The 26,434-nt window shown below is 45.9% G+C and overlaps 13 protein-coding genes across 13 annotated transcripts; 7 read left to right on the forward strand and 6 right to left on the reverse strand. All coding sequences in view use genetic code 12, as the record gives it.

Annotated features, from left to right (window-relative positions):
* Positions 1-18: 18 nt before the first annotated feature.
* On the reverse strand, positions 19-638 carry SFT2 (Sft2p; the record flags this gene model as incomplete). Its single annotated transcript, XM_025481166.1, has 2 exons — positions 19-259; positions 304-638. 2 exons carry the CDS (start codon positions 636-638, stop codon positions 19-21), a joined length of 576 nt encoding a protein of 191 aa, XP_025335466.1.
* Positions 639-1,131: 493 nt separating this feature from the next.
* HNT1 (adenosine 5'-monophosphoramidase) lies at positions 1,132-1,590 on the reverse strand (the record flags this gene model as incomplete). The annotated part of the gene is made up of 1 exon (XM_025481167.1): positions 1,132-1,590. One exon carries the CDS (start codon positions 1,588-1,590, stop codon positions 1,132-1,134), a length of 459 nt encoding a protein of 152 aa, XP_025335467.1.
* A 786-nt stretch (positions 1,591-2,376) lies between these two features.
* GUP1 (O-acyltransferase) lies at positions 2,377-4,074 on the forward strand (the record flags this gene model as incomplete). Its single annotated transcript, XM_025481168.1, has 1 exon — positions 2,377-4,074. One exon carries the CDS (start codon positions 2,377-2,379, stop codon positions 4,072-4,074), a length of 1,698 nt encoding a protein of 565 aa, XP_025335468.1.
* A 399-nt stretch (positions 4,075-4,473) lies between these two features.
* SIS1 (type II HSP40 co-chaperone) lies at positions 4,474-5,505 on the forward strand (the record flags this gene model as incomplete). The annotated part of the gene is made up of 1 exon (XM_025481169.1): positions 4,474-5,505. The coding sequence occupies one exon, from the start codon at positions 4,474-4,476 to the stop codon at positions 5,503-5,505; it is 1,032 nt and encodes a 343-aa protein (XP_025335469.1).
* A 450-nt stretch (positions 5,506-5,955) lies between these two features.
* CXQ87_002671 (TOR complex subunit) lies at positions 5,956-6,731 on the forward strand (the record flags this gene model as incomplete). The annotated part of the gene is made up of 2 exons (XM_025481170.1): positions 5,956-6,186; positions 6,291-6,731. The coding sequence occupies 2 exons, from the start codon at positions 5,956-5,958 to the stop codon at positions 6,729-6,731; spliced, it is 672 nt and encodes a 223-aa protein (XP_025335470.1).
* A 1,787-nt stretch (positions 6,732-8,518) lies between these two features.
* RFX1 (Rfx1p) lies at positions 8,519-10,779 on the reverse strand (the record flags this gene model as incomplete). The annotated part of the gene is made up of 2 exons (XM_025481171.1): positions 8,519-10,396; positions 10,441-10,779. The coding sequence occupies 2 exons, from the start codon at positions 10,777-10,779 to the stop codon at positions 8,519-8,521; spliced, it is 2,217 nt and encodes a 738-aa protein (XP_025335471.1).
* Positions 10,780-11,920: 1,141 nt separating this feature from the next.
* Positions 11,921-12,720, forward strand: RPL7 (Rpl7p; the record flags this gene model as incomplete). The annotated part of the gene is made up of 2 exons (XM_025481172.1): positions 11,921-12,010; positions 12,052-12,720. The coding sequence occupies 2 exons, from the start codon at positions 11,921-11,923 to the stop codon at positions 12,718-12,720; spliced, it is 759 nt and encodes a 252-aa protein (XP_025335472.1).
* Positions 12,721-13,133: 413 nt separating this feature from the next.
* Positions 13,134-15,235, forward strand: CXQ87_002674 (uncharacterized protein; the record flags this gene model as incomplete). The annotated part of the gene is made up of 2 exons (XM_025481173.1): positions 13,134-14,186; positions 14,432-15,235. 2 exons carry the CDS (start codon positions 13,134-13,136, stop codon positions 15,233-15,235), a joined length of 1,857 nt encoding a protein of 618 aa, XP_025335473.1.
* Positions 15,236-15,623: 388 nt separating this feature from the next.
* Positions 15,624-17,030, forward strand: SPL1 (Spl1p; the record flags this gene model as incomplete). Its single annotated transcript, XM_025481174.1, has 1 exon — positions 15,624-17,030. One exon carries the CDS (start codon positions 15,624-15,626, stop codon positions 17,028-17,030), a length of 1,407 nt encoding a protein of 468 aa, XP_025335474.1.
* Positions 17,031-17,273: 243 nt separating this feature from the next.
* LEU2 (3-isopropylmalate dehydrogenase) lies at positions 17,274-18,383 on the forward strand (the record flags this gene model as incomplete). Its single annotated transcript, XM_025481175.1, has 1 exon — positions 17,274-18,383. One exon carries the CDS (start codon positions 17,274-17,276, stop codon positions 18,381-18,383), a length of 1,110 nt encoding a protein of 369 aa, XP_025335475.1.
* Positions 18,384-18,428: 45 nt separating this feature from the next.
* CXQ87_002677 (uncharacterized protein) lies at positions 18,429-22,364 on the reverse strand (the record flags this gene model as incomplete). Its single annotated transcript, XM_025481176.1, has 1 exon — positions 18,429-22,364. One exon carries the CDS (start codon positions 22,362-22,364, stop codon positions 18,429-18,431), a length of 3,936 nt encoding a protein of 1,311 aa, XP_025335476.1.
* A 1,319-nt stretch (positions 22,365-23,683) lies between these two features.
* Positions 23,684-24,904, reverse strand: GBP2 (single-stranded telomeric DNA-binding/mRNA-binding protein; the record flags this gene model as incomplete). The annotated part of the gene is made up of 1 exon (XM_025481177.1): positions 23,684-24,904. One exon carries the CDS (start codon positions 24,902-24,904, stop codon positions 23,684-23,686), a length of 1,221 nt encoding a protein of 406 aa, XP_025335477.1.
* Positions 24,905-25,589: 685 nt separating this feature from the next.
* Positions 25,590-26,387, reverse strand: CXQ87_002679 (uncharacterized protein; the record flags this gene model as incomplete). Its single annotated transcript, XM_025481178.1, has 1 exon — positions 25,590-26,387. The coding sequence occupies one exon, from the start codon at positions 26,385-26,387 to the stop codon at positions 25,590-25,592; it is 798 nt and encodes a 265-aa protein (XP_025335478.1).
* Between the last annotated feature and the right edge of the window lie 47 nt (positions 26,388-26,434).

Below are 26,434 nucleotides of genomic sequence, written 5' to 3' on the forward strand. Positions count from 1 at the left end.
TTATTAGGGTTATTTGGATCAGAATAAGGCGGAGAAGAATCCACCAAAATAGCCGACCATGTAGCTTGTAAACCACGTCAAGGTAGTGGCACCGAAGGGAAAGTAGCTTATGATGTAGTATGCGATTGCAATGACCTCCACTATACTGGCAAAGAGGGTCAATATGGTACTCTGGAGAATGAGAGCACAGTACATGGTGAGGAAGACAGAACCGAAAAAAATACCGGAGAATACAACCCTATCTCGGCTTGTAAGATGTCTAATGTATGAGTAAGGGCCTTGCAAAATGCCAAAGGAAATGACGAATAAAAAGGACCCATAGTCCAAAGCAATGCAAACTTTCTTGGATTAAGTGCAAGCACGGGGAACATGAAGAAACTGAAGACGAAGCAGAAGATGGAAGCCGCTAAGCAGCATCCAAAACCAACAATTTTCTCGAATCTGCTCAATTTAAACCATGAGGGTTCCTGTTGTGGAGCAGCCACTGCTGGGTTGTTGTATGTGGGGAGGGACTCATATAGGTCGTTTGCGCTTGATCTGACGTAGTCAGTCCAGGAGGACAATTGAGGTCCCCTGGTACTATTTCTTGATGTCCAGTTGCCAAACTGGGCACGAAAATCGGCCTCTGGCTGGGACATATGTTAAAGATAAGGAGTAGATATTATCGCTGTTGATAATGCGTATGGAGTGTATGGGTGGGTGTCGAAAGGATGACTATCGGGCGAAGAGTGGCAATTGCCACACCTTTATAAAATGTAAATGGAGGACATTTGGGGAAAGAGGATTATCATGACTGTTGCTGGACGGTAAAGGAACCTATCTATAGCTTGCTGTTGTATCCGTCGTATGGTGAAGGGCTACACGAAATGATGGCTGCGAAACTCCAATCAAGCTTTGACAGTTATTGTCGTCCATTAACATGGTCGAGTTAAATTTCCCTTCCGTTACTACCAATTGACTTTGGCAGAATGTCAGGCAGTCTTTTAGTATCCGAACACGATTTACGTCCTTCAACCAAATTCATGCCTCGTGAACTAGTAGCTACAATTCGACACTCCATAGTCACCCACTCAAGTCTCGCCGTATATTCTGATTTGCTGTCTTACGACGACTCCATCTCCCCTATGCTACTTACAACTTCTCCTCAGCGGCCAAAGCTTCCTTCAATGTCTCGTGGAGCTTGCCCAACTTGTCAAAGTCGGTCTCCTGGGCTGGCCAGCCGACACCCAAGCCAGACTCGGTGTCCTTCTTTGGAATCAAGTGGAAGTGAACGTGGTCAACCACCTGATGAGCAATTCTGCCGTTGTTCTGCAACACATTGTAGCCACTACCCTCAGGTGTGTTGTTCTGATCGAGCTTCAACACCTTCGTCAACCTCTTCACCACTGGCAAAATGTCAGCAAGGTACTCATCTGGAAGATTGTGCAATTTGGCACCGTGGTACTTTGGAATGACAAGACAGTGGGCTTCGGCTGTAGGCTGGATGTCCAAGAAGGAGTAGGAGAGTTTAGTCTCGATAAGCTTGAGCGAAGGAATATCGCCCTTGATGATCTTGCAGAAGATGCACGAGGCGTTAGATGCAGCAGACATTCTTTGGATCGATCGAATTGACACTGTGGTGGTTATGAAAGAGGTATAAAAGGGGCCCTTTCCGCACTCTAAAGGGCCCTCCTCTCTTTATATATACACGCCGAGTGGGGCTCCGTAAATTGGCCCCTCTAGACTATGCACAATCTGGTGATATTCGGACTGAGGCCAGAGACAAGGAAGAGTGAACATAATGGACTTGGATTCCTCCCTCAGCAGATTTGATGAGAGTCGATCAATGTTCCACGACCTGTGAAGTAAGCTAATTATAGAGGAGAGATTAGTAGACATTGGGTCCATTAGCATACTTTACCTTCAATCTAATGCTCCGAAATGGCCTAAAATATGGCGTCACTATACATGTAATAGTAGCTGCTAGCTTGGCCCACTGAACTCTTGATGTTGGCTGTCATGAATGCATCCTTGATGTCGAGATACACCGAAAACTCCTAAATATTGAGACCTTCAATCGAATTGAGTTTTCAAATATCTCCTCCTTTGTAGATCTTGTGTTAGATTCTAGCACTGCAAGTGGGGAAGAACTCCGAAGACCCCACAGAATGCTAAGAAAGTCTAATAAAGTCTCAATTACCGACAGAGACAACAAATACCAGTTTCATTCTAAAATGGGTTTCAAATATGATTGTGATCCCAAAGTCATTTCAAGTCTTTCACTATCGACTCACCTTTCTCACCGGTTTGACACCTTGAGCCTCACACAGGTCGCACACTTACACATCTTTATCAACAGCTAGAGTATAAAAGGCACCACGATTCCCCAAGCATTCAATGGATTACCTACAGCCCGTGCTTCGGTTTTTCTCGCTTGAGGCCCTTGATACAAGGCTATACCCACCCGCAGATGCTGTAAAGAAGCAGAAGGTCGTCTCCCGTGCTACCACTTCAAAATGGCATACGCTTGAATTCAGGATATACGCCGTGGTTTTTATCTTGGCTGTGCCTCTCATGTGGAAGACGGCTATGGACGCCTCCAATGAGCATAATCCAAATTACCCAAGGTACGAACCGCTATTGAGTCAGGGTTGGATGTTCGGGAGAAAAGTCGATAACTCAGATACGCAATATCGATTCTTCAGAAACAACTTCTGGCTCCTAACGTCCTTAGTAGCTGGACACGTCCTGTTAAGAAAAGCTACGTCTATGCTTAGCTTCCTGGTGAAGCGGAGCTGGTTCGATATCAGTTCCGGGATCGTCTACTTATTCACCCTTCATGGAGTCAATGTGTTGAAGATCTTTTTCCATCTTATCGTCATGTACTCGTTTGCCAAACGAATCGAAGAACCAAAATTAGCGAGGACGCTTCTTTGGGTTTACGGAATTGCCACTCTCTTCATCAATGACAAGTTCTGGAATGCGACATTCCACATAGGTATACTCGACAATGGCTTCAAGGGTATCATTGCACGCTGGGACGTGTTCTACAACTTCACACTTCTCCGAATGCTCTCTTTTGGTTTGGATTATCTCGAGAAGAAGGACCTGAGCTCGTTGGAGTTGAAGCCTGTTGTCGAGAATTTGGATGACAGGCAGCGTTTGACCGCCCCGTTGCCCAAACTGGATTATAACTTCTTCAACTACTTCTCATACATCTCCTATGCTCCGTTGTTTATTGGTGGCCCAATTGTGACCTTCAATGACTACTTATATCAGACGCAATATTACCGATCCAAGTCTACCACAGACACAAGAAGAATCATCATCTATGGCTTGCGTCTACTTTTTTGCATTTTGGTGATGGAATTTATACTACACCACATGTATGTCGTTGCGGTTTCCAAGACCAAAGCATGGGACGGTGATACACCCTTCCAATTGTCGATGTTGGGAATGTTTAATCTTAATGTAATCTGGCTCAAACTATTGATTCCATGGAGACTATTCCGGTTTTGGGCTTTGCTTGACGGTGTTGACCCACCAGAGAATATGATCAGATGCATGGACAACAATTACCTGGCTTTAGCATTCTGGAGAGCATGGCATCGCTCTTACAACAAGTGGGTGATCCGCTACATTTATGTTCCTCTTGGTGGTGGTGGAAGAAGAGGAGAAACTGGAGGCTCAAACGGCATTAGGTCGAGAGTGGTTAATACCCTCGTTGTCTTCAGTTTTGTCGCTGTGTGGCACGACATTGAGCTCAAGCTTCTTCTCTGGGGCTGGCTCGTCGTGGTATTCCTTCTTCCAGAAATCATAGCGACAATCTACTTCAAGAAGTATTCTGACAGACCATGGTTCAGATACTTGTGTGGCGTGGGAGCCTCCATAAACATTTGGCTTATGATGATCGCCAATTTGTTTGGCTTCTGTCTCGGTCAGGATGGTACCGTGGCTCTTATAAAAGAGATGTTCAGTACTCCAGCTGGATTGAGGTTTTTCATCCTAGCCCTGGCCACTCTCTTCGTGGGAGTCCAAGTCATGTTTGAAATGAGGGAAGCAGAGAAAAGAAGAGGCATCGACGTGAAGTGCTAACTTATAGAATCGCATCGTATAAGGTATTTAGCATCAGAATAAGTGCATAAAAGGCCCAAAGTGGTCATATTTGAGGTTTGGTAGTTCCCCTTGATGTTGCTAACCCGCATTCAAAAGTTCCAGGATTCGCAGCCAAGAAGCACTGTCGAATAGGAGAGCACTGTGAATGGCAACATGCCCATATCCAAAATTCTACGAAACCGGCAAAAATGTTTTGATATAAATTATGATACCCTGTTAAAATCAGACTACTTGATCTTCAAGGTGTAATGTGTAGAACCTTCGAGAAGGATCTCGCACTTTCAAGGTGTTGCGGTTTTCTCATTTATCAAGACATTTCTATCCACGCACGAGCAGAGGAAACGGCCTACATTATTTTTTTTGCAATTGACATAAATCATGGTCAAGGAAACTAAGCTTTACGATTTGTTGGGCGTCGCCCCACTGGCGAATGAAAACGAGATCAAAAAAGCATACAGAAAGGCTGCTCTCAAATACCATCCTGACAAGCCAACTGGAGATACCGAGAAGTTTAAGGAGATCTCCGAAGCTTTCGACATTTTGTCTAACGATGACAAAAGACAGGTCTACGATGACTACGGCTTGGAGGCTGCTAGAGGCAATGCCCCCGCTGGAGGTGAAAACCCATTTGCCGGAGGTGCTCCAGGTGGAGGTGGAACTACATTCTCCTTCGGTGGAGGAGGTGGAGGCCATCCATTCTCACAGTCTGACGCTTTCAACATTTTCTCTCAAATGGGCGGATTTGGTATGGACGATGGTGGCTTCAGCTTTGGCGGTTCTGGATTTGGTGGAGGATCTGGCTTCGGTGGAGGTGGATCCGGCTTTGGTGGAATGCCAGGTGGATTTGGCGGTGCTGGAGGCGGCGGACGCTCTCGTCGCCCTGAACCAGATACCGTTTCTATTCAGTTGCCTTGTACGCTAGAAGAGTTGTACACTGGTGCTACCAAGAAGATGAAACTCAGCAGAAAGTCCGCTGACGGATCGAGAGAGAGCAAGATTTTGGAGATCAAGATTAAGCCTGGTTGGAAGATCGGGACGAAGATTAACTTCAATAACGAAGGTGACTACCAGCGTGAGTGCCAGGCCAGACAAACAGTTCAATTCATCATTGAGGAGAAGCCTCACCCCATTTTCAAGAGAGAGGGCAACGACTTGGTTGCTAACGTTAAGTTGACATTCAAGGAAGCCTTGCTTGGATTTGAGAAGGATATCACCACATTAAGCGGAAAGAAGATTAATGTCTCGAGATCTCTTCCGGTGCAGCCCTCTTCCACAAACAGATATCCAGGTCAGGGAATGCCTAATTCTAAGGACCCCCATGCCCACGGCGATCTTATCGTCAAGTACAAGATAGACTTCCCTACATCTTTGCTGCCAGCCCAGAAACAGGCCATCCAGAGTGCATTTTAGGCTGGGCCGAGAATAGCATCAATCCCAGTGCCTTAGGGCACCGATACGATTTACATATTAATAGATCATCTACTTATGCCGACCCCGTAATAGAAGGCTTATACCCACACGATATTGTAGCTAATTTGCAACATTCTACATCTACTCAGAGGCTCTGACCTGCACACATATAATATAAGAGCATTGGATTGAGCCGGAAGAACCATCCTAGAATAACCTACATTTAAAAGCTTCCAACCCCATGTCTGTCATTTTAGCATCAGCTGGATATGATCATACCATCAGGTTCTGGGATGCCTTAACAGGAGTGTGTTCACGCACAATTCAGCATACCGATTCCCAAGTGAACAGACTAGAGATCACCTCTGATAAGCGTTTCCTAGCAGCTGCCGGCAATCTTTACGTTCGTTTATATGATATCAAGCAGGCTGGATCCGCGGCGGAAACACAATGGCTGCTTCAACAGCCTCTGGTGCTGGTGGTACCGGCAATGGAAGCAGCTCTAATTCAAACCCCGTTATGACTTTCGAAGGCCATAATGGCAACGTTACACTGATAGCTTTCCAGATCGAGAATAAGTGGATGGTACTGTCCTCCGAGGACGGAACCGTTAAGGTGTGGGATGTGAGATCTCCATCTGTTCAGCGAAACTATAAGCACTACTGTCCCGTCAACGAGGTTGTCATTCACCCGAATCAGGGAGAACTCATAAGCTGTGACCACGATGGAAATATCAGAATTTGGGACTTGGGCGAGAATCAATGCACACACCACCTCATCCCGAGGATGATGTGCCCATCAACTCACTTTCTGTGGCCAGTGATGGAAGCATGCTTGTTGCCGGAAACAACAAAGGCAATTGCTACGTTTGGAAGATGCAAAACCAGAAAGATATCACGTCATTGACCCCAGCTACGAAATTCAGGTCTCACCTGAAATACATCACGAGGGTGGTCCTCCTGACGGATATGAAACATTTGGCAACCTGCTCAGCGGACCACACTGCGAGAATCTGGCTGACGGAACAGAACTTTGCATTGGAAACAACTCTACAGGGCCACCAAAGATGGGTCTGGGACTGTGCCTTTAGTGCCGATAGTGCATACTTGGTGACGGCATGTTCTGATCACTATGTCCGTCTTTGGGACTTATCGAATAGCGAGACCGTTAGACACTACAATGGCCACCATAAGGGGGCTGTTTGTGTTGCATTGAATGATGTCTAAAACTCGCCGACCCATCTTAAATACTGAAGACATTCCCCAAAGGGAATCATAGCCATGATATCTTCGTTGTTCGCAAGCCTGAAGTGATAGCCGTCGTCGCACTTCTTAATTTCGACGCCACTTTTCAGAAAAACTCGTTCGGCTGACCGTCTGACGTCATCGTCGAACATCTCAGGTCTATTGCTCAACAGTTGCGCTAGGGAACGGGTTTCAGAGTCATTGCGTCCAAGCTTTACCAGAAGCGCTGATGCTTGAACTTTGAAAAAGAGTCGAGCCTTTTTCGCATCTATTCTGGTGATGTCCTTTTCGCTGTATATCGAAAGCTGCAGTAGATCCCATGCGAGGATCTCTGCTTTTCTTAATATTGGAAGCAATTTTGCCAGCATGTATGGAAGATCCAGCGCTAAGTAGACATGGAATAAGATGTAAAGCTGGAAAAGTATAAGACTCTCTTCCGAGCATGTACCTTTCAGAGTCGAAGATATAATCAGAGGGTTCTCTGCTAGTGATCTGTACAAGTAAATTAGTGGAAAGCAGTATGGTGCAATTAGGCTAGATCGTTTGACTTGCTTCAATAATCTAGCCAACGCTTTTGATCTGGCTCCGACCTGAGGTGTGGCTTTTAAGCTGTTCATGAGCCTACCAACGAACATTAGTTCGGTCTTCAGGGTCGAATGGTTTACATTTGGTATTCGGCCAATTTGCAAGAACATTTGGAGACAAATCTGGTAGAGTCTCTTTGTTTCGATAAGTTCCTCTTTCGTCACAATCTTTCCACACCTAGAGCATCGCCTTTGAATGGTTTCTTTTAAAGATAATTCAAATTCGTTGGAGCCGGCGAAGTCATCAAGTACGATCTCGTAGATCGGCAGCTTGCATCTTGGGCAAACGAATGAGAGAAATAAGTCTGGAGCACTGGATCTGCAAAGAGAACAATCACAGGATAATCCGAAATGCTGGAATAACTGAAGCTGGCGAAACTGCCGTGGCTGGGATGGGGAAATTTTATTCACGCTTAGCTTCTTGCTCTCATTGATATTGATACAACACACAACATCAAATTTTTCAGAGGAAAGAGGAACCATAAGCAAAGAAGGAGTGCAGCTGTGGCCTATTATGGAGAACTGGGGGTCAAAGAAAGTACCCACGATATTCATTTGGACATCGTAAAGCGGATGTGATTGGGTGTCTAATAGCTTCTGACAAATTCCCACGTCCCGTGGGTTGAAAACCGACCTTATGTAGAAAAGCTCATCTTCACCCAAGGTGAGTGACGAGTGGGTTGACCTAATCAGATTCAAGTCATTTCTTGCGGCCGGATTATTGTTTAAATAGATTAACATTCGAGCTAACATTAGACCCAAAGGGGACAAATCCGCCTTATAAGTTTCCACCCATTGACGAAGAAAGCCACACTCAAGGCGGTGAAACCTCGATCCATGTCTAACTAGACACATTGTAGAACAATAGAAGACAGCAGAGCATTCAAGACAGTGAACGAGTATAAATGATGGGATGACGATGCCACAACAGTGACACCTTCTTGCACCAGATTCAATTAGGTAGTACAGTTTGATCACAGGCTGAATAGTCATGACTGTCTCTCCTTTCACGAGTGCTCTAGAAGTGTAAATCGAGGTCGGTTCAGAGTCTGAACGTAACATTTCTATATTGGCCATTCCTTCAGTAATTGTCAATGAGAAATGGCTGCAAAAATTACTGGCGCGGCTCAGGTTGATAAACTAACCAGGAAACTTTTATTACTAAAATATCATTGATTGGACTCATTAGAACCACTCACTCTCTGAGTAGGATTTGTTTTCACCGTTGGGCCTATCAAGCAAGTCCACATAGCTTGACGAGCGAGCACTTTCAGTAGTCACCGGCTCGAACGCCCAACTGCTGTTCGCAGATCCGAAGTCTGACTGAGGCATCTCCTCTTCAATCTTTGACTCAGGCTCTGCTTGCAATTCGTCTGCCAAGTACCCGCCAAGTTCGAAAAACCAACTAACGTACTCGTCCGCCCAGCACCTGAAGACCCACCATGACCCAAAACTCTGGCCACCGGCCAAACTCATCTCACGAAGACATGTCGTTAGCAAATTAGAGCATACGAGCAGGAATAGCCAAGGACTGGTATTTGGGAATTTTGAAGGAAGTTCAAGGAGGAATGCGGCGTAAGGGGCAAGTCCACTAGCCTTAAGGTCATTTGCTTGGGAAGATTCCTTTTCAAATAGCTTGATTATTCGGTCGTTAAAAAGCTCATCAAACAATTGCAGATGTTCCAGAGCACACGGAACCTCTCGTAGTATGATCCCATAAGTGTCAACGCGTAGCCAGTCATTCAACATTAAAGTGCGCTCTGTCTGACTACAAAGGACTCTGGATGCAGCTGATCCGTACTCAACACAACGAACAAATCGTCTTACCATCGAGATAAACTGACGAGCAGTTGTCACTTTCATTTGAACAAAATGGTCGGGAAACTTCACCAGTAGTGCAGAGGAAAGTTTATTCACAAAGCTCTTCAAAATCTCTCTGAGCGGCGTCAAGATTTCTCCCGGGACCGACTCGAGTTGCAAGCGAGTCAACATTTTGAGGATCGCCCGATACATTGCCAAGTCTGATGCCTTCACCCATTGCAACGTCAGCTCTGATGTGAAGAGCCTGAAGACTGGCGTGGTCAAAATAGCACAGAAGGGAGCAAAAAGAGAAAGCAACTTCTCCACTTGCATATACCTGACAGTTTCAAAGATCGACATGCAATGAACACGATAAAGGGAATGTAAAGTCTCGGCGACGTCATAGTCCACATCCAGATCTTTCGGAAGATAATCATGGATTGATGGGAGTGTGAAAGGTTGTACCATCCAGTCCGGGCCCATTGACTGGTCGATGATCGTAAAAAGGTTCGGAAAGTATTTGAAGTTTGTCGTTACGAAAGCCTCACGAACGACACCGGAGTCAATTGGGGTACCGCCGCCGCTTACAGACGGAGAGTTTGAATAAGTCGGAGTCTGGGGGTTTAATGAATGAGGCGATTCAGAACCGGCTGGAGAAGAATCAGACAGAGCCGAATTATCCAGTGACTGATCATCGAGAAGCTTGATGCCACAATAGTGGTATTTCGATTTACCACGCATTCCAAGACGGCGGGTCTTGAGATTCGGGTGAAGTATGCGAATGATCTTACCAAAGCTGGCTGGAGTGAGAGGATTGAGGTTATTGTTGGCACACAGCAGAACGTACCGAGCATAGACCCTATTGCGGGGCACCACGGCCGTTGGAGATGCTTCACACATACTCTGGACCCAGGCCATGCCGAAGAGCTGGTGATGTCTTTCCTGTTTGATGTCTTTGGCATTGTTTAAGGTCTTGAATATGGGATCCGACTCAATGTTTGGATTGCTAGTCTCTAGCATCTTTATTTTATGTGCCAATTGCAACAATGGAACACCAGCAGCCTTGTGGGTGAGAGACTTGAGGTGCTCAACGAACTCCTCTTGAGTCGGTTCCGAGGCCCTGATCTTGTGGTGCAAGGCACCGGACCTGGCGGGAGGCGTTTCTATAGGCAATGGGGGCTGGTCTTGTAGATGATACGGCAGAAAGATGTCGTGTTGTGCCATCAGGTACGGCATGGTTTGTTGAGATGGTGGAGCCGGCATCTGAGCCCCGGGGGTACTGGGGGCATATGAGCCATTGGCGGCACAGAAGACACAGGTGGGGGGCCTTGGCTCAAACCAGACGGAACCAGGTATGGAGGCAGCATGTGGGACATGCTAGTCCTGGCCGAGCTCTGGGTGTCTGAAGACGATGAAGGCTGATGCGCAGTGTAGTATGGGTATTGCTGGTAAAAAGGCCGGTGGTGTTGCTGGGACGGCTGCAATGGTGCCTGTGGAGCCTGGGGCTGAGGCTGGAAGGCGGTTGGCAAGGGCTGATGAAGTCTGTTTGGTTGCAAGTGATGTTGCCTGAACTGGTCATTATTGTCATCGCCCAGCTTGGGCCGTTCGGGTGGGGGGCCGTAGGAAAACTGTCTGGCTGGATCCATATAAGTGAATTAGGCAGCACGCAAGGCTAGAGAAGCTGGGATCAGGGTGGGATCAGGCTCCTTTGAAACACGATTTAGGGTTCTAGTAAGGTTCCGGAATGCAATGCTATAGTGGGGCACGGCGTTGCCAACGGCGGTGCAGACAGCAACAGTGTCTACTAGAAGGCAGTAGGAATCGACACCCAAAGGAGATTTCGAATTCAACCCAGCTCAGACGATGGAATTTGCTGTGAAACCACGGACCACTACCAAAAGCGGTGCAGGGGGGCAGAGCACGACGAAGACCTTGCGCGAGACACCGCAAGGGCTTATATCTGCACATGAGACAAAGAACAATGACTTGAATAGATGGAGCATGGTCAGCAGGAGTTAACGGGATCGCAGGTTATGGGTACCAGTCGTGGTGATGCTTGGAACCTCCCCACTTCCTCCATCTCTGTTCAGAAGCACACCGCTTATTTTGCACCCACGGCGCTTATTTTTTGCACCCAGGCAGATCTCGCAGCCCTGCAAATCGGTACCCTCCACCTAAAAGCCGAGCCTTCTTCACTGTCTGGGGCAACAATGGCGCCTACGCACAAAAGATCTTGCTGCCGGAAGTATCAGAATGCCGAGCGTGGTCACTTCGCGGGGTCTTAGTGGCAACCAACTTGGATGTTGGCCAATTACTGTGAATTTGGCGTTGAAGCCCTGGATCTCTGGCCTAAGCCTTAGGCAGTAGCACAGGCTTGGACCTGTATGGATGGGCGTGAATTTTTAGTGGAATTAGCGGATTTGTATTTTTCCGTCGATTCGAGGTTTTAGATGCTTTTTGCGGGATAAAGCCTCATTGGGACTTAGGGTGTGGTTTTTCTTTGGTGGAGGGGCCATGCAAGAGCGCACTGTAGATATAGATATCGCAAACACTAGTTGCAACTTCGCACATAGTCACCTAACATGGGTATGAATTTTGCCAAAATGAAAAAATATCTTCATGAACAGAAGTCATAAAGATCGGCATTCCAGCATGGAAAACAAATAAATCTTTTTATTGTCTCCCCAAACTTTTTCCTTGACGACCCTATCGTGAGACCCTGCCAGCCTACACATACTCATCGGTCGCATCGCATATTTTTCGCTAGCCCATCTCTGCTACTTCACCATGGCTGTCATCAACAAGAACCCAGAAGTGCTCTTGAGAAAGAGAAAAGACTCCGACAGAAAGCGTATTGAGCGCCAGGAGAAGCTCCGTGTTGAGGCCGAAAAAACAAAGAAGAAGTCCTTGGCCCCAAGGATAAGTTTCTTCGAGCTGAGAAGTTGGCCATGAAGCACAAGGCTGCTTTCATCGAGAACAAGAGAATGGACAGCATCTTGAAGCACGAGCAGCGCCAGATAAGTTCTAAAAAAGAGGAGGACCCCAAGCTCATGTTTGTTATCAGAATCCCCAACGTGCACAAGCATCTTGCTGTGCCCGAGAAGGCCAGGGCTGTTCTCCAGGTTTTGCGTTTGACCGAGGAAAATATGGGTGTTTTCGTCAAGGTGACCCCTACCGTCATTCCTGTTTTGAAGCTCGTGGCTCCTTTCGTTGTCGTGGGTAAGCCATCTCTTGCTTCCGTCCGTGCGCTTTTCCAGAAGAGAGCCTCTGTCCCAGACTCCGAGAGCGAGTCAGGTTTCTCCAAATTGGACAACAACCAAGTTGTCGAAGACAAGTTTGGCGATGATCTCGGCCTCATTTGCGTGGAGGATTTGGTCCACGAGATCTACGGTTTGGGCGAAAACTTCAAGGCTGTCAACAGCTGGCTCGCTCCATTCAAATTGGTGGCACCTGTCAACGGATGGAGCCCCAGAGCTCGCTTGGAGAGAATCCAGTACGAGCGTGAGATGAAGAAACCTATCACTTTGGCGGGCCATGTGTCCTTGGAGGAGATTGACATCGACAAGCACATCAGCGAGCTTAACTAAGTGGTGGGATGCGTTTGCAGGGCCTATTAAAACGGCTGTTTCTTTACTTCTCAACTGAATTCGGTAGAACTGACCGAGGCTCAAGTCTGCGACCGGTGGAGCCAAGGTGTCCTTGTCAGTGGGAAGTGTGTATTTATAGAATATAGTACGATTTTGAATCACTGTAAGGAGTAAGGAGGGGGCGCCAAAGTGATGGATCTCTCACTAGACTATCGTCTGGTTCAGCTCAGGCATTTTTGTATGATCGAGGTCCTTCGATGGATTTGTGAAGATGCTTTTTCTTTAAAGGTTAGTTAAGTAAATCCATACTGTTGTCTTTAGAAATCATTCTTTTGTTTCCAGAATGTAGTGTGGTCGTGATGATGGGGCCATCTACATCTATCCAAACGCGCATATCTGAATCACCAACCACCATGTCTTTCGACGCGTACAGCCAGATCCTGTGGCCAACAGACCACAAATACAAACTAATACAGCTTCTGGATGACATAGTCAACTACATAAAGGAGGAGAAAGGTGAGCTAACGTTCAAATCTCCAGCAATGGCCAAAAACCACATTGTCCTATGCACTGAAGACGAGACTTACACTGTTCGGCAAATGAACCACTCCAACACGATGCTTCTAATGAATGACATGAGCATAAACAAACTAGAAAAGACTTTTGACGGTCCGGAGTCTGCTTTGGTGGGAATTGACCGTTTCTCCTACATGTACGAGCTTACAAAGCTGGATGGGTTCATAGACACCGAAGGCATTGCACGGTACCCGAGCGATGAGGTTGAATCCAGTAAGTCAATGCATGCCGTTGAATCTGACTCTCCCATTGACAGACAGCATTTTCACTCGCAGTGGTATAGCATCTGTGGAAGTCAGGTAGATGGACATGCGGTGATTCTAACGCCAAAGTTCGTCACGGAAGGCCTCTACACTTTGATTTCGGTATTGCTCTCCAAAAAGAAGTCCGACACTGAGTTCAATCTCAAAGAGATCTCACAAGCATGTGCTGCTCAAGATTCTGAGCTCAACAAGCATTTTGTTACGACATTAGCACACAAGTTCGGCGATGAGGTATCTCCAGGTATATTCACAATCAGCCATACTAAATGCGCCTGGTGGTTTGGTATTGAAACGATGAAAAAAGCGTCACCGCCGCTCTTGTCCGATAAAGACTTTATGCTCAAGTGGAAGCTGAGTCTACCACCATTCTTCAATGCGTCCTTGGATCTATCTCTTCTACGGGGAAGCTTTTGTCGTCCTGAATCCGGCAAGATACGATTTCTCGACTCAGATATGTTATCGAAAGATCTTCACACGAGAATCAAAGAATTGTTCCAGATGGTCAAAGAGTGGGACTACGAAGATTTCCTCGCATTTATTGAGGGCTTCATACCACCAACTAAAAAGGCAGACTCCATCATTTTGAAATTTGCAAAAAAGAAAAGACTTACGAAGAATAAGTTTGTCGTATGCCCTCGTTAATGATGACTATCCGCACGACTATCTCCGCAAGAGCAGATTTGACTAGGAGTCGCGACCTGAAAAATCTCGAGTTCTCGGTCTCCAAAGATTGCAATCTACACTCTTTTGCTGCATTGAAGAGATCAACTCTTCCTTTACAATCATTTCAATGGATAATACTTCCTTCTTGATCTCATTGATCGTATGTTATCTGCTTACTCACTCAATTATTGGCAACCTGCTAACCTCAGAGTGGTGGATGTGCCGGTACTAGTACCGATCTCGCATTCTTTCCTATAGATACTTTAAAGACCAGACTTCAGGCCAAGGGAGGCTTCTTTGCTAATGGAGGCTGGCATGGAATTTACAAAGGCCTTGGCTCTGCTGTCGTGGCGCTGGCACCTTCTGCATCATTATTCTTTGTTACGTATGACACATTGAAGACTACGACGAAGGACAAACTCCCGCAAACGGCAAGTCATATGCTTGCGGCTTCCGCAGGTGAAATAGCCGCTTGTCTCGTTCGTGTCCCAGCGGAAATTGTCAAGCAAAGAACACAGGCTGGACACAAGGGTGTTGGTGGGCAGGCTACTCTGTGGGCCAACTTGAAATTCTTACTCATGAATAAGCTGGGAGAAGGTACCTTCCGTGGACTTTATAGAGGCTGGAACTCGACCATCATAAGAGAGATTCCCTTCACGATGATCCAATTTCCATTATACGAGAAGCTCAAGCAGCTCTGGTCTGAGTACGACAACCAGTCAATCTCACTCTTGAAAGGAGCTTTGTGTGGATCTATAGCAGGTGGAGTTGCTGCTGCTGCAACGACGCCTCTTGATGTGGTGAAGACCCGAATTATGTTGAACAAGGAAAGAGTTGGAGTGTTCACATTAGTGAGACAGATGCTACATGAAGAAGGCGCCAAGGTCTTCTTAAGTGGGGTTGGCCCTAGAACTGCTTGGATAAGCGCTGGCGGAGCAATCTTCTTGGGCTGTTACGAATTGACGCATTCGGTTCTAGACGAGTACGTGAAAGAGTCGAAGGCCCTAGAGTAGGCCGATATATAATGTGACTGCAAACACACTGACTAATGCAAGATAAAGGTGTGACCACGGACAGATTCACAATGACCTCCCCTATCTACCGATTTCGCAGCAACATCTCTGAGGCAAGAACCAGATAATTTTTAAAACACTCTCTTCCTCATCACAAAACACACGATCCTGAAGCACGGGCAATAGTGTTCCACAGTAAAGCCTCGCCCTTGACAGTGTGTGTCAAACACGACTCGCGCGAAACGGATCTCGGGTTGGAAAACGGACTCTCACCCATTACTAATTAGTATAAAGGAAAGAAAAAAAGAGCATTAAAACGCACAGTGGGTCACTCATCAACATACCAGTTCTCACTAACTTTTTTTTTTTCCGAATATAGAGAGTGATCATGTTTACAAAAATAGTGAGAGGCTCCGGTACTATTGCGAGGGCTACTCGTCGGCTCTCCACAACTGTGCCAGTTCGTTCTAACGCACGTTCTTTAGCCACAGCTGTTCCACCACCTCCTGAAGTGGCAATAGCCCCTGAAGGCTCCCTGATATCTTTAAAGCTGGCCACAAGAGATGACACTCAGTTTGGTACCAGACCTATTTATTTGGACGTACAGGCTACTACACCAACGGACCCTCGTGTCTTGGATAAGATGTTGCAGTTCTACACTGGCTTGTACGGAAACCCACATTCATCGACCCATGCTTACGGTTGGGAAACAGAAAACGAAGTTGAGAAGGCTCGTGGTTACATTGCTGATTTGATTAATGCTGACCCTAAGGAGATTATTTTTACTTCTGGTGCAACAGAATCGAACAACATGTGCATCAAGGGTGTGCCCAGATTCTACAAGAAGACCAAGAAGCATATCATCACCACACAGACCGAACACAAGTGTGTTTTGGATTCTGCTAGACATATGCAAGATGAGGGTTTCGAAGTCACTTACTTGCCAGTCACCAATGAGGGTTTGATCAACTTGGATGACTTGAAGAAGGCTATTAGAAAAGACACTGCTATCGTTTCCATCATGGCTGTGAATAATGAGATCGGTGTCATTCAACCTCTCAAGGAGATTGGTAAGATCTGCAGAGAAAACAAGATTTTCTTCCACACTGATGCCGCCCAGGCTTACGGTAAGATCCCTATTGACGTTAATGAGATGAACATCGACATGTTGTCCATCTCTTCGCACAAGATCTACGGTCCAAAGGGTATTGGTGCTTGTTACGTGAGAAGACGCCCCAGAGTCAGATTGGATCCTATCATCACTGGTGGTGGTCAGGAGAGAGGTTTGAGATCTGGTACATTGGCTCCACCTTTGGTGTGTGGTTTCGGCGAAGCCGCTAGACTCATGAAGAAAGACATGGTCTACGATCAGGATTACATCAAGAGACTCTCCACCAAATTGAGAGACGGCTTGTTGTCTATTCCAGAAACCCAGTTCAACGGTGTTTTGTCTGATCCTTCCAAACAGTACGCTGGTTGTGTCAACGTTTCTTTCGCCTACATCGAAGGTGAGTCTTTGCTTATGGCTTTGAAGGACATTGCGCTTTCCTCTGGTTCCGCATGTACATCCGCATCTTTGGAACCATCTTATGTGTTGCACGCCTTGGGCGCTGATGATGCATTGGCCCACTCTTCCATCAGATTCGGTATTGGCCGCTTCACCACGGAAGCCGAGATCGACTATGTTGTCCGTGCCATTAACGAGAGAGTGGAGTTCTTGAGAAAGATGTCCCCATTATGGGAGATGGTGCAAGATGGAATTGACTTGAACACCATCGAATGGAGCGGCCACTAAGCGTCGGATGTGGGTATGACGAAACGAATGACAGACACAGAAAGGGCCGTTGCACCCTTCAACAGCGGAGTTTACGTATTATATTTTGATTTGTCCATAGTAACGAAATTGCACGTTTTGTGCTTTATCACAGAGTAGGTGCGCGCCCCGGAGCCGGCGCCGTTTCCGGGCTCAATATTTCCACGGCCTATATATGAGTCTCATGCCCAGAGCGTTTTCATCGTTCACTATCAACTACACATAATGGTCGACAAAAACATCGTACTTCTTCCAGGTGACCACGTCGGCACAGAAGTTGTCAATGAGGCCGTTAAGGTTTTGAAGGCCATCGAGAAGTCCACTCGTCACCAGGACATCAAATTCAACTTTTCCACCCATTTGATTGGTGGTGCTGCTATTGACGCTACTGGTGTGCCTTTGTCTGATGAGGCACTTGACGCTGCTAAGAAATCTGATGCCGTTTTGTTGGGTGCTGTCGGTGGTCCAAAGTGGGGTACCGGTGCTGTCAGACCAGAGCAAGGCCTCCTTAAGATTAGAAAAGAATTGGCCTTGTACGCCAACTTGAGACCTTGCAACTTCGCCTCCGACTCCCTCTTGGAACTTTCTCCTTTGAAGTCGAATGTTGTCAAGGGCACCGACTTCACTGTTGTTCGTGAATTGGTTGGTGGTATTTATTTCGGTGAAAGACAAGAGCAGGAGGAGTCTACTGATGGTGCCAGTGCTTGGGACACTGAGAAATACAGCGTCTCTGAGGTCGAGAGAATCACCAGAATGGCTGCCTTCATGGCCTTGCAACACAACCCTCCTTTGCCTATCTGGTCGTTGGACAAAGCCAACGTGCTTGCCACTTCTAGATTGTGGAGAAAGACAGTCGACAAGGTCATGAGCGAGGAGTTCCCTCAATTGACAATCAACCACCAGCTTATTGACTCCGCTGCCATGATCTTGGTGCAAAACCCTACCAAGTTGAACGGTGTGGTCATCACCTCTAACATGTTCGGTGACATCATCTCTGACGAGGCCTCGGTTATTCCAGGTTCTTTGGGTCTCTTGCCATCTGCATCCTTAGCATCTTTACCTGACACCAACAAGGCTTTTGGTTTGTACGAGCCTTGTCACGGCTCTGCTCCAGACTTGCCTGAGAACAAGGTGAACCCAGTGGCCACCATTTTGTCCGCCTCTATGATGTTGCGTTTGTCCTTGGACTGTGTCAAGGAGGCCGAGGCTTTGGAGCAGGCTGTTCGTAACGTCTTGGACTCTGGCGTGAGAACCGCAGACTTGAAGGGCTCCAGCTCCACTCAGGAAGTGGGCGATGCTATTGCCGCTGAGGTCGAGAAGATTTTGCTGGCCTAGTGTATAAATTATAATCATCATGTATCTTAAAAGTTCATTAGTCTATTAAATTTTGACAGTTCCGTTGAGTATATCGGAGAGGTAAGCGACCGAGTCAAACTTGATCTGAAATCCTTTATCCTCCTCATCTTTTTCCACCTCCCGGGCAACGTTCATAAGTGTCTTTTCACTGGATGACAGTGTTACTGTATTAGCCATATCGTTTGATTCGATACCAAAATATTCATCTCTGAGTGCAGAGACATATTCATCTGGTGAGAAGTATTCCTCAGACGAAATCGTGATGGAACAACGGTCTTCGTCAGCTGCCTCCTGTGAATCAGCTAAGTCCTTTGATTCAGCCGCAATGTCCGTAGCCTCGTCTTCATTGACTACCAACGTATCAACTGTAAAAGGAAGGGACTTTTGGTCCGAAAGATTGTCAAGATGAAACCCTTCATCGAGCTTCTTACCAAAATCTGACATGTACTGAGCTGAGTTTAAGGACTCCGTTGACTGTTCTGATGGTAACTGAGAGAATGCTTTGTATGGAGCGAGTGGCTGCTCAGCTTCCGTGGCTCTCACCGTCTCCTGGCTGAGATCAACGTTGATGCCATCGTTACTGGAAATTGTGCCCTCACTCGAGTCGTAGTGAATTTTTTGTGGAACCATGCGCAAGGGAGACCCGTTGTTGCCGACATCAATAACATCGAGTGTATCCATGTTTGCCTCTTCTTTCATCGCTCTGACTTCACGTTGGAGATTTGAAGAGTCTTCCCTGTTCACTCTAGTCCAATTAGCTTCACCATCACTGTAGAAATTAGAAGTTGGCAATTCCTCGTACTTCTTATACTTTGCGTAGGTGTGAGGAGAAATACCAGCGGCATTGATGTGTTCCAATGCGTTTGCAATATCCTGGCTTGAAAAGATTCTCTTCTTTGGTGGCATCGGTATCTCTCCATCATTAAAAAGCTTCTTTTCATTCTGCACGCGATGCTGGGGTGGTTCTGGCGCAGTGTTTGCCTTCGGAAGAACTTGAGGCTGAATCGTATCTTCTTTGTCATCGCCCCGAGGTACACTCTTCGACAGTTTTTTCGACAGTTGAAGTGATGACTTTCTGGATTCGTCATTCGTGTTGCTGTCGAAGGGTTGGTGATGCTCGGCATATTTCACAGTGCCAGCAACTTCTCCTTCGACATTTTCATCGACAGTGTCCAAGGGGAATTGGAAGTTAGGCTGCACGTCAAGTGATGTGTTGGTATAGTGTGAAGAGGATCCAGTGTTGACAGAAATATTTCTCTGGGCCTGTTCAGTCTCGTGTCTTGGCGTCGACGAGATGGAGCTCTCCCGTAGTGTCGGCGTCGGCTTGTAAATACTATCGTATACCTGTTTCTTACCACGAGGGTTCTCCGTATTAGGTATTTTTTTGGCGCTCTCCTCCTGGCGCTGCTCTGGCGTAAGGCGAACCTTGGGGCTTTTCTTCACTCGCTTCGATTTCTTGAACTTACTGAAAAATCCCTTGAAAAGCAGGCGAGGGCCACATGACGGTTCCGCCTCAGACATCGTGTCCACCAGGTAAGATTTGGCTTCTTCCGTCTTGGACTCAACCTCTTTTTCTATGCCTGGTTCACGTTTGGCTATCACAGGCTTTGGTGGCATCTCCACTTGCTTAGTCTCCATCACTTTTGGAAGCTCTTTCTCCACGCCTTGTTTAGAGAATCTCTCAACAAAATACTCCAAGCTTCGGTCATTTCCCTTAGTCACAACCTCTGAGAAGAACGTAGAGTGGTAGAAGACGTCAAGAGATTTGGCAAGGATTTCACGTAAAGAAGCTCGGAGCTCTCCGATGCCCACAATCTCCTCGATCTTGTACTTCTTGGACCTATCGTGGCCAGAAATGTGGACTGTGTGATGATTGATGAAGGAGGCGTTGAGCACAATGAAGACGTGAGAATGATCTTGGAATATTCTATCAATCTCATCATGATTAAGATTAAGAAGCATCACAATAGGAGATGTAGATAATTCGGACTTGTACGATTGTCTCTCGTGTGCACTGTAGAATCTGAGCACGTTCTCCTCTCTATCACTAAAGAGGTGAAAGGAGGTGACTTTGTGAAGCACCTTCGCTTTTTGAAGAGATGCCATCAAGGTCTCCTCAGTTGAATCCATAACTTGAAAGTTTTGCATAGGATTGAGCTGGTGACCATTACGGTCTCTGAATCCAGACTCCCCAAACGCCATGAACGAAAGGAAAGTCTCTTCTCCTCGCGAATAGCCCTTCACAAGAACATCAGCGATTGAACACCAAAACTTCACTTTTAACAGAGGAAATTGAGAAAGTTTGGGCAATGGTTTCTGGTTAATCAAAGAGTTCATCAATATTGAGGGAACCAGAATAGAGCTTTTGTTCTCCGACTCAAAAGCGTCAAGGAATAGCACACTATCCGAGAAGATAATCAAGATTTGAGAATGTGCTGGAGTGGAAATGACCTCTTTCAATTCATGGACACCGATCACTTTCCTGTTTATCCATCCGTACTGAAGCTCCACAGGCCACTCAGTTGCAATTTCTGTGAGAAGTTTGCCAGATGGAGTGAAGACTCTGTGAGAAACTGGTTTCTCACCCTGGTCTTCTTTATATCCAAAGGAGTCGATGATTTCAACACACGCATTAAACGCCTTGTCGATTACCGCCTTTTCATGATCTTCAGTATTTTCGAAGTTTTGAAGTTTTGACTTCTCCAAATTAATATCATCATAAAGACGTTTCAAGATAAGTTTGATTCTTGGGAGCTCCAAAATGCATCCTGACACTATGGCCTCTATTGATCTTGCGGAAAACTTACGTTTGTTGACCTCTGTAGATTCCATGAGCCTGCTTTCAACCTCAAGAAACTTTGCCAAACGGTTATGGAAGTTTCGTAGGTTAGCCTCATGTCTCACGAACGCTTTGTAAAAATATGGAAGAATATTCTCAAATACCTGAAAGATCTCCACATAACCAAATGCTCTGGCGCGACTAAGTGAGTCGTGAAGAATGCAATTGATTCTGCAGACCTCATCAATCGTTGGAGGAAATATAAGGTTCACTTTCTGTATTCCAGTCGAGGAATCTGAGGAAAGCACTTTGGCTCTCAATGGATTGACGAGATCCTGAAGAATGGCAATCAAATCCATCGCATAATTTGCTTGAACGTCGTACAACTCATTCAACACCTTCTCGATCTGCGTGTTATTCTGGAGTAGTGGGGGTTGCGGGTTGCGAGGGGGATCGTAGTGATAGTCCATAGCTTGAGGTGAGTATTCTAGTAATGGATCGAAAAGCTGATCCATTTGTTTTCCCAAAGCAAAAACAAGCTTGTTATTTTCTTCGATGGTGACCTCTCCGTTCAATGGGGTTTTCGAATCGTAAACAACGTCCATAAGTGTCGAGGAAATCCAATGGTCCTGAAGCAAACCGAGCGAAAGAAGCTTTTCACCTAGTTGTACCGGAACCCTTCCCGTCAAAACATCCATCGAGCTGGCTAATGCGCCAGCGGTCGTCTCGTCCCATCGCGAATGTAAGCTTTCTGTGTTGTAGAAGAGCTGATTGTAATTCTTCAAGTTAGCAATTGCGAGGGCCTTTCTTACATTAGAATCACGATGCTCTGGGTCCAAGTTCTCGCATGCTGGCCAAAAGCGCAGGCGGACATCGAGCATAAGGTTTTCATATATGTTGCAACCAAACTTGGTGATGGAGATGGCACTTATCTTCAGGGTCATTTCATTTTTGTAGACAACGGTGATGACGTATCCAAAGAGCACTTCATCGCAACCTGCAAAAAAAGCAGCCTGGGGGAAGAGCTCTTGCCAGTACAGCACTGGTTTGGAGGCTGCATTTGGTCCAAGGTTGTCGAAATGGCCCAGTAAAGGTCGTAGCTTAATAAATTCGTTGTGATTGTTCTTCGAGAAGAATTGCTCATCGTGTTCACCAGAGGCGTATCTCCGGTAAATATCCATCTTATTTGAAATGTGTGTGGTAACTGAACAAAAGAGATTTAATCGTGGTACATGTACGTAGTTTTGATGTTTTTGATACCACTTCCTAATTAGGCATCAATATAAACAATGGATATACTTCGAGAACAACGAGAACGAAGATCAAAAATTCAATCGAGGAAGGAATTCGAAAGCGCCTCGATTGGGTCGAAGGTAAATATTGGAGATTATGGGGGCTTTCTTCTAGAAACTGTTCGTTTGGAACGGTCTGGTGATAAGTGCATAAAACGCGGTGCACAATTTGTCAATGACGATTCACCCCTAAGATGGCAATTGACTCAACATTAGTTATCGAAGTACAATTCGATCCTGTTAAAATAGAGATGAAAATGTCCAGCTGGTTTTTAAAGCTGTTGCATTATCTATGAAGATTCCTCCATTTCTGTATTTTCGCGGTTTCCCCACAATATCTTGAAAGTTCTTCCCTTACGCTAAACATGCAAACTATCTGAGAATAATTGAATCTACATCGCACTTCAATAGAGTTCGAACATAAAGTTCATTAATAATCAAGTCATATTCAAATCACGTACCCAAAATCAAAGACCCATCAGGATAATCAATCCACACATACCTCTTAATCGAGATACAAAAGCCACATATAGCACAGGAATGCCTTAAAAGGGCTGAAGTCTCAGGAAATTTGAGAAATCAATCACTTAAGCTCGCCTTGGAGAACCTCAATGAACTTGTTGGTGCTTTCCACACGCGTCGCCTTCAACTTCGGTTTTAGATATTGTCGAACGTGACCGTTCGCCTATCAGTGGGCACTCCATCACTCCCAATGCCATGATTCGATAGTCTATCACGGAAATACCGTAATCGAGCTTCGTCAAATGATATGTTCTCCATTGTCATTATATTCCGTATCTCGGCCGTAGCGTTTTCATCAAGACCCTCTCTCGTGTCTCCTTCAAGATTGCCCGTAAGATCGAAGTTATTACTGGAGAGGCCATTCTCCAAATCGTCTTGAAACAGGGATCTGTATCTTATACTATGAAGATACCGAAGATGGTTTCTCATGCTTTTTACCATCTCTGCAAACACGGAGATTCTCAGAAGCACAACGCAAATTGCTACAATGCAAAGTATAAGCCATAAAGGTGGCGAGTAGTATAAGATCCCGCCTATGATGGATTCGATAATATCCGACATGGCCACGTTGGTAGTTGGAACAGGTGAATTATAATTTCTTGGAGCCTTTATCATCATACAGGCATGCGCTACTATGTAGATAATGTTCCGATTAAATGTTGTACTTTTAAAGTATATAAAGATGACTAGTCAGCCATTTCAGCATCGTTCGACTCGTTAACACTTGGATACTGCGCAAAGCTGATTTGCAAGGGACGACCACCATAGTTGTAACCATCCAAGTTCTTGATTGCCTGTTCCGCGAGATCCTCATTTTCAAACTCCACCACAGCATTACCAGATGGTCTACCACGAGACTCTAATTGAATTTCGCCATTGGTGACCTGGCCCACGGTCTCGAAAAGATCATACAAGTCAGCTTTCGTTGTGATGTAAGGCAAGTTGGCAACAAAGATAGTTCTAGATGTCTCGCCATCCCCAACAACACCCTCTGTGAATGGGGAGTTCTTCTTGCCACTGCTTTGAGCGGGTTTCTTGGCCTCTCTGGCGAAACGCACATCGATGTTACGACCTTCGAAGTCGAAACCGTTATATTTGTCAATAGCGGCCTGAGCGTCCTCAGTGGTCTTGAAGACAACAGTACCATAGCCACGAGACTTACCTTGACGATCAGTAAGCACATCAGCACGCACAATGGTGCCCACGCTTCTGAACTCGTCCTTCAATGTCTGCCAAGAAGTAGTGTAGGGTAAGTTACCGACAAAAACCTCAGGATTAGGCTCACGATCCTCGTCCGCGGGAGGAGCGGTGCTTCGACTAGACTCGCTTTTCTCTCTCTTGTCCTCTGGAGGAGGGTAGTCCTGTCTGACAAAGATCTCTCTGTTCTGGTATTGAGTGCGGTCGAACTTCTCAATAGCTCTCTCGACATCCTCAACGGTGCTGAACTCCACAGTAGCCATTCCGCGAGAGAGACCACGTCTGGTAACAATGTCTGCCCTTACGACTTCAAAGTCATTGTTAAAGATCTCATTCACCTCTCTAGCGGTTGCTTCAAACGGAATGTTGCCTATGAAGATGGATCTGTCGTAGTTGCGCTCGACAAGACTACGCTCATCCTCATTTCCTGGCACAGTAGAAGCATCCTCAGGGGAAATGTAACCTCTCTTTGGAGGTCTCTCTCCTCTGTCACGACGGTCACCTCTACGACCTCTGTCACGACCGCCACCATCTCTGCGTCCGATTCTGTCCTTGAAAGAGCGTTCACTTCCACGATCTCTTTGTCTTCTAGCGTAACCACCCCTTCTGTCCTGGCCACGAGGAGCTTCATAGTCCTTTCTGGAGTTCGTACCGGGCGACCGATCTCTGTTTCTCACAGGCGATCTCGACCTGTCCTGATGTATTAGCATCTCTGAAATAAAATTGCCGCCATTCTCCGCATGTTGGGTTTACTTGCAGCCAAACTCCAACATAAAAGCACCCATAATTGTCTTCCTTAGCACCTTTTGTTGCAGTTTTCGCCGACTAGCACCAATCACGCTGTCAAGCAAAAACACACGAATTACCATTCGTAATTAATCCAACATACTCTTGAATAGTCGTCGATATCAATCTCCTCTGACATGATTGATGATGAGTGTCCTGTCGATCAGTTCCCAAATCTCTTCTTTTTCGTCCATCGCATCTTAGTCACGTGTATTACACCCGCCAGGTAGTTTTCAGCAGGACTCTGCCTAAGAAAAATCTTTTTAAATAATTAGTTATAGAATACTTCTTACAAATTTTTCTTTTGATCTGATATTGCTAATAATACATCTCGACTTCCGGTGAATAGGCGCGAAACACTTCTCAACATCTACATACTCCAGTCTCGTCCAGCAGGAGCGCTGAATTACATGCTTTCGAAATTTGGAGGTCCTCAAGCTTTCGATTCTATTCTGTTATAGGATCAATTTCTGATCCCAGGCTTTTTATGATCACTGAAATCTTGTCTGCCATCGAGTAAAACAAGACAACCTATTGCAATGCAGTAAATCAGTCTGACATTGAGCGTTACTGTAAAGAGCCAGTATCGGTATTAGGAAACTGCTCGCCTCATTTTAATCGTTGAGGAAACGGAAGAACAACACGCCTCTCAACTTCTGTTTCCTTGTTGACCTCCTCTTCTCCGTCGAATTTAAGTCTGACTGTGCCATCTTTCTTTTGACCTACCACCACAGCAGGATAAAATGTTGTTGTCTCAGGATAACGCGCCAAAACTTTCGTACCGTGTGGGTACGATATGAGATTTGGCACTTCCAGCACTGACGGTATGAGTAGAATCTCTTTGTAATTCGCTTTGAAAGTTTGTCCTGGGTTGTTGTTTTCATCGGGTTCGGGATCTTTGATTTCATACCTCGTTCCATCACTGAGAATTTTAGTCACCTCACATTGAATCCACTCTTCAAAATGACGATTCTTTAGCTTGAAAGCTACTTCTGACCCAATTATAATAGGCTCTGAAGGATCATACTTTGACACCCAATATTGACGACCGTACTTCTTGTTACCTTTTTTGCTGTTAGCTCTTTTACCACCCTTGGACGCCGATTGAAGCTTGCCAGATCGCGTCGAGGTCTCTTGTTTCTGCTGTGCCTTCTCTAGCTTCGATGTAAGCGTCAGCAAGTTTTGTTGGGCAGTTGCAATAAGTCTAGTGGCTGTTCCAATGTTGAGTTTGTGGTCATTTATCTCTTCCTTAAGAGTCTCCAACTCACTCTCTGAAAGCTTCTCCAATGTAAAGTCCGTATGATTGGAGAAAATGTCGTCAAACGATAGAGACTCGTTGGCGTTGCATATGTCTTGAAGTGATGAAATGACAATGTCCCAGTATCCTTCTGTATCTTCTGCGGCCATTTTTCGAATTTGAATTTGACAATTTAGTTTGATATAATACAAGTGAA

Source organism: Candidozyma duobushaemuli (genome assembly GCF_002926085.2).
Source record: "Candidozyma duobushaemuli strain B09383 chromosome Unknown B_B09383, whole genome shotgun sequence".
NCBI lineage: Eukaryota > Fungi > Ascomycota > Pichiomycetes > Serinales > Metschnikowiaceae > Candidozyma > Candidozyma duobushaemuli.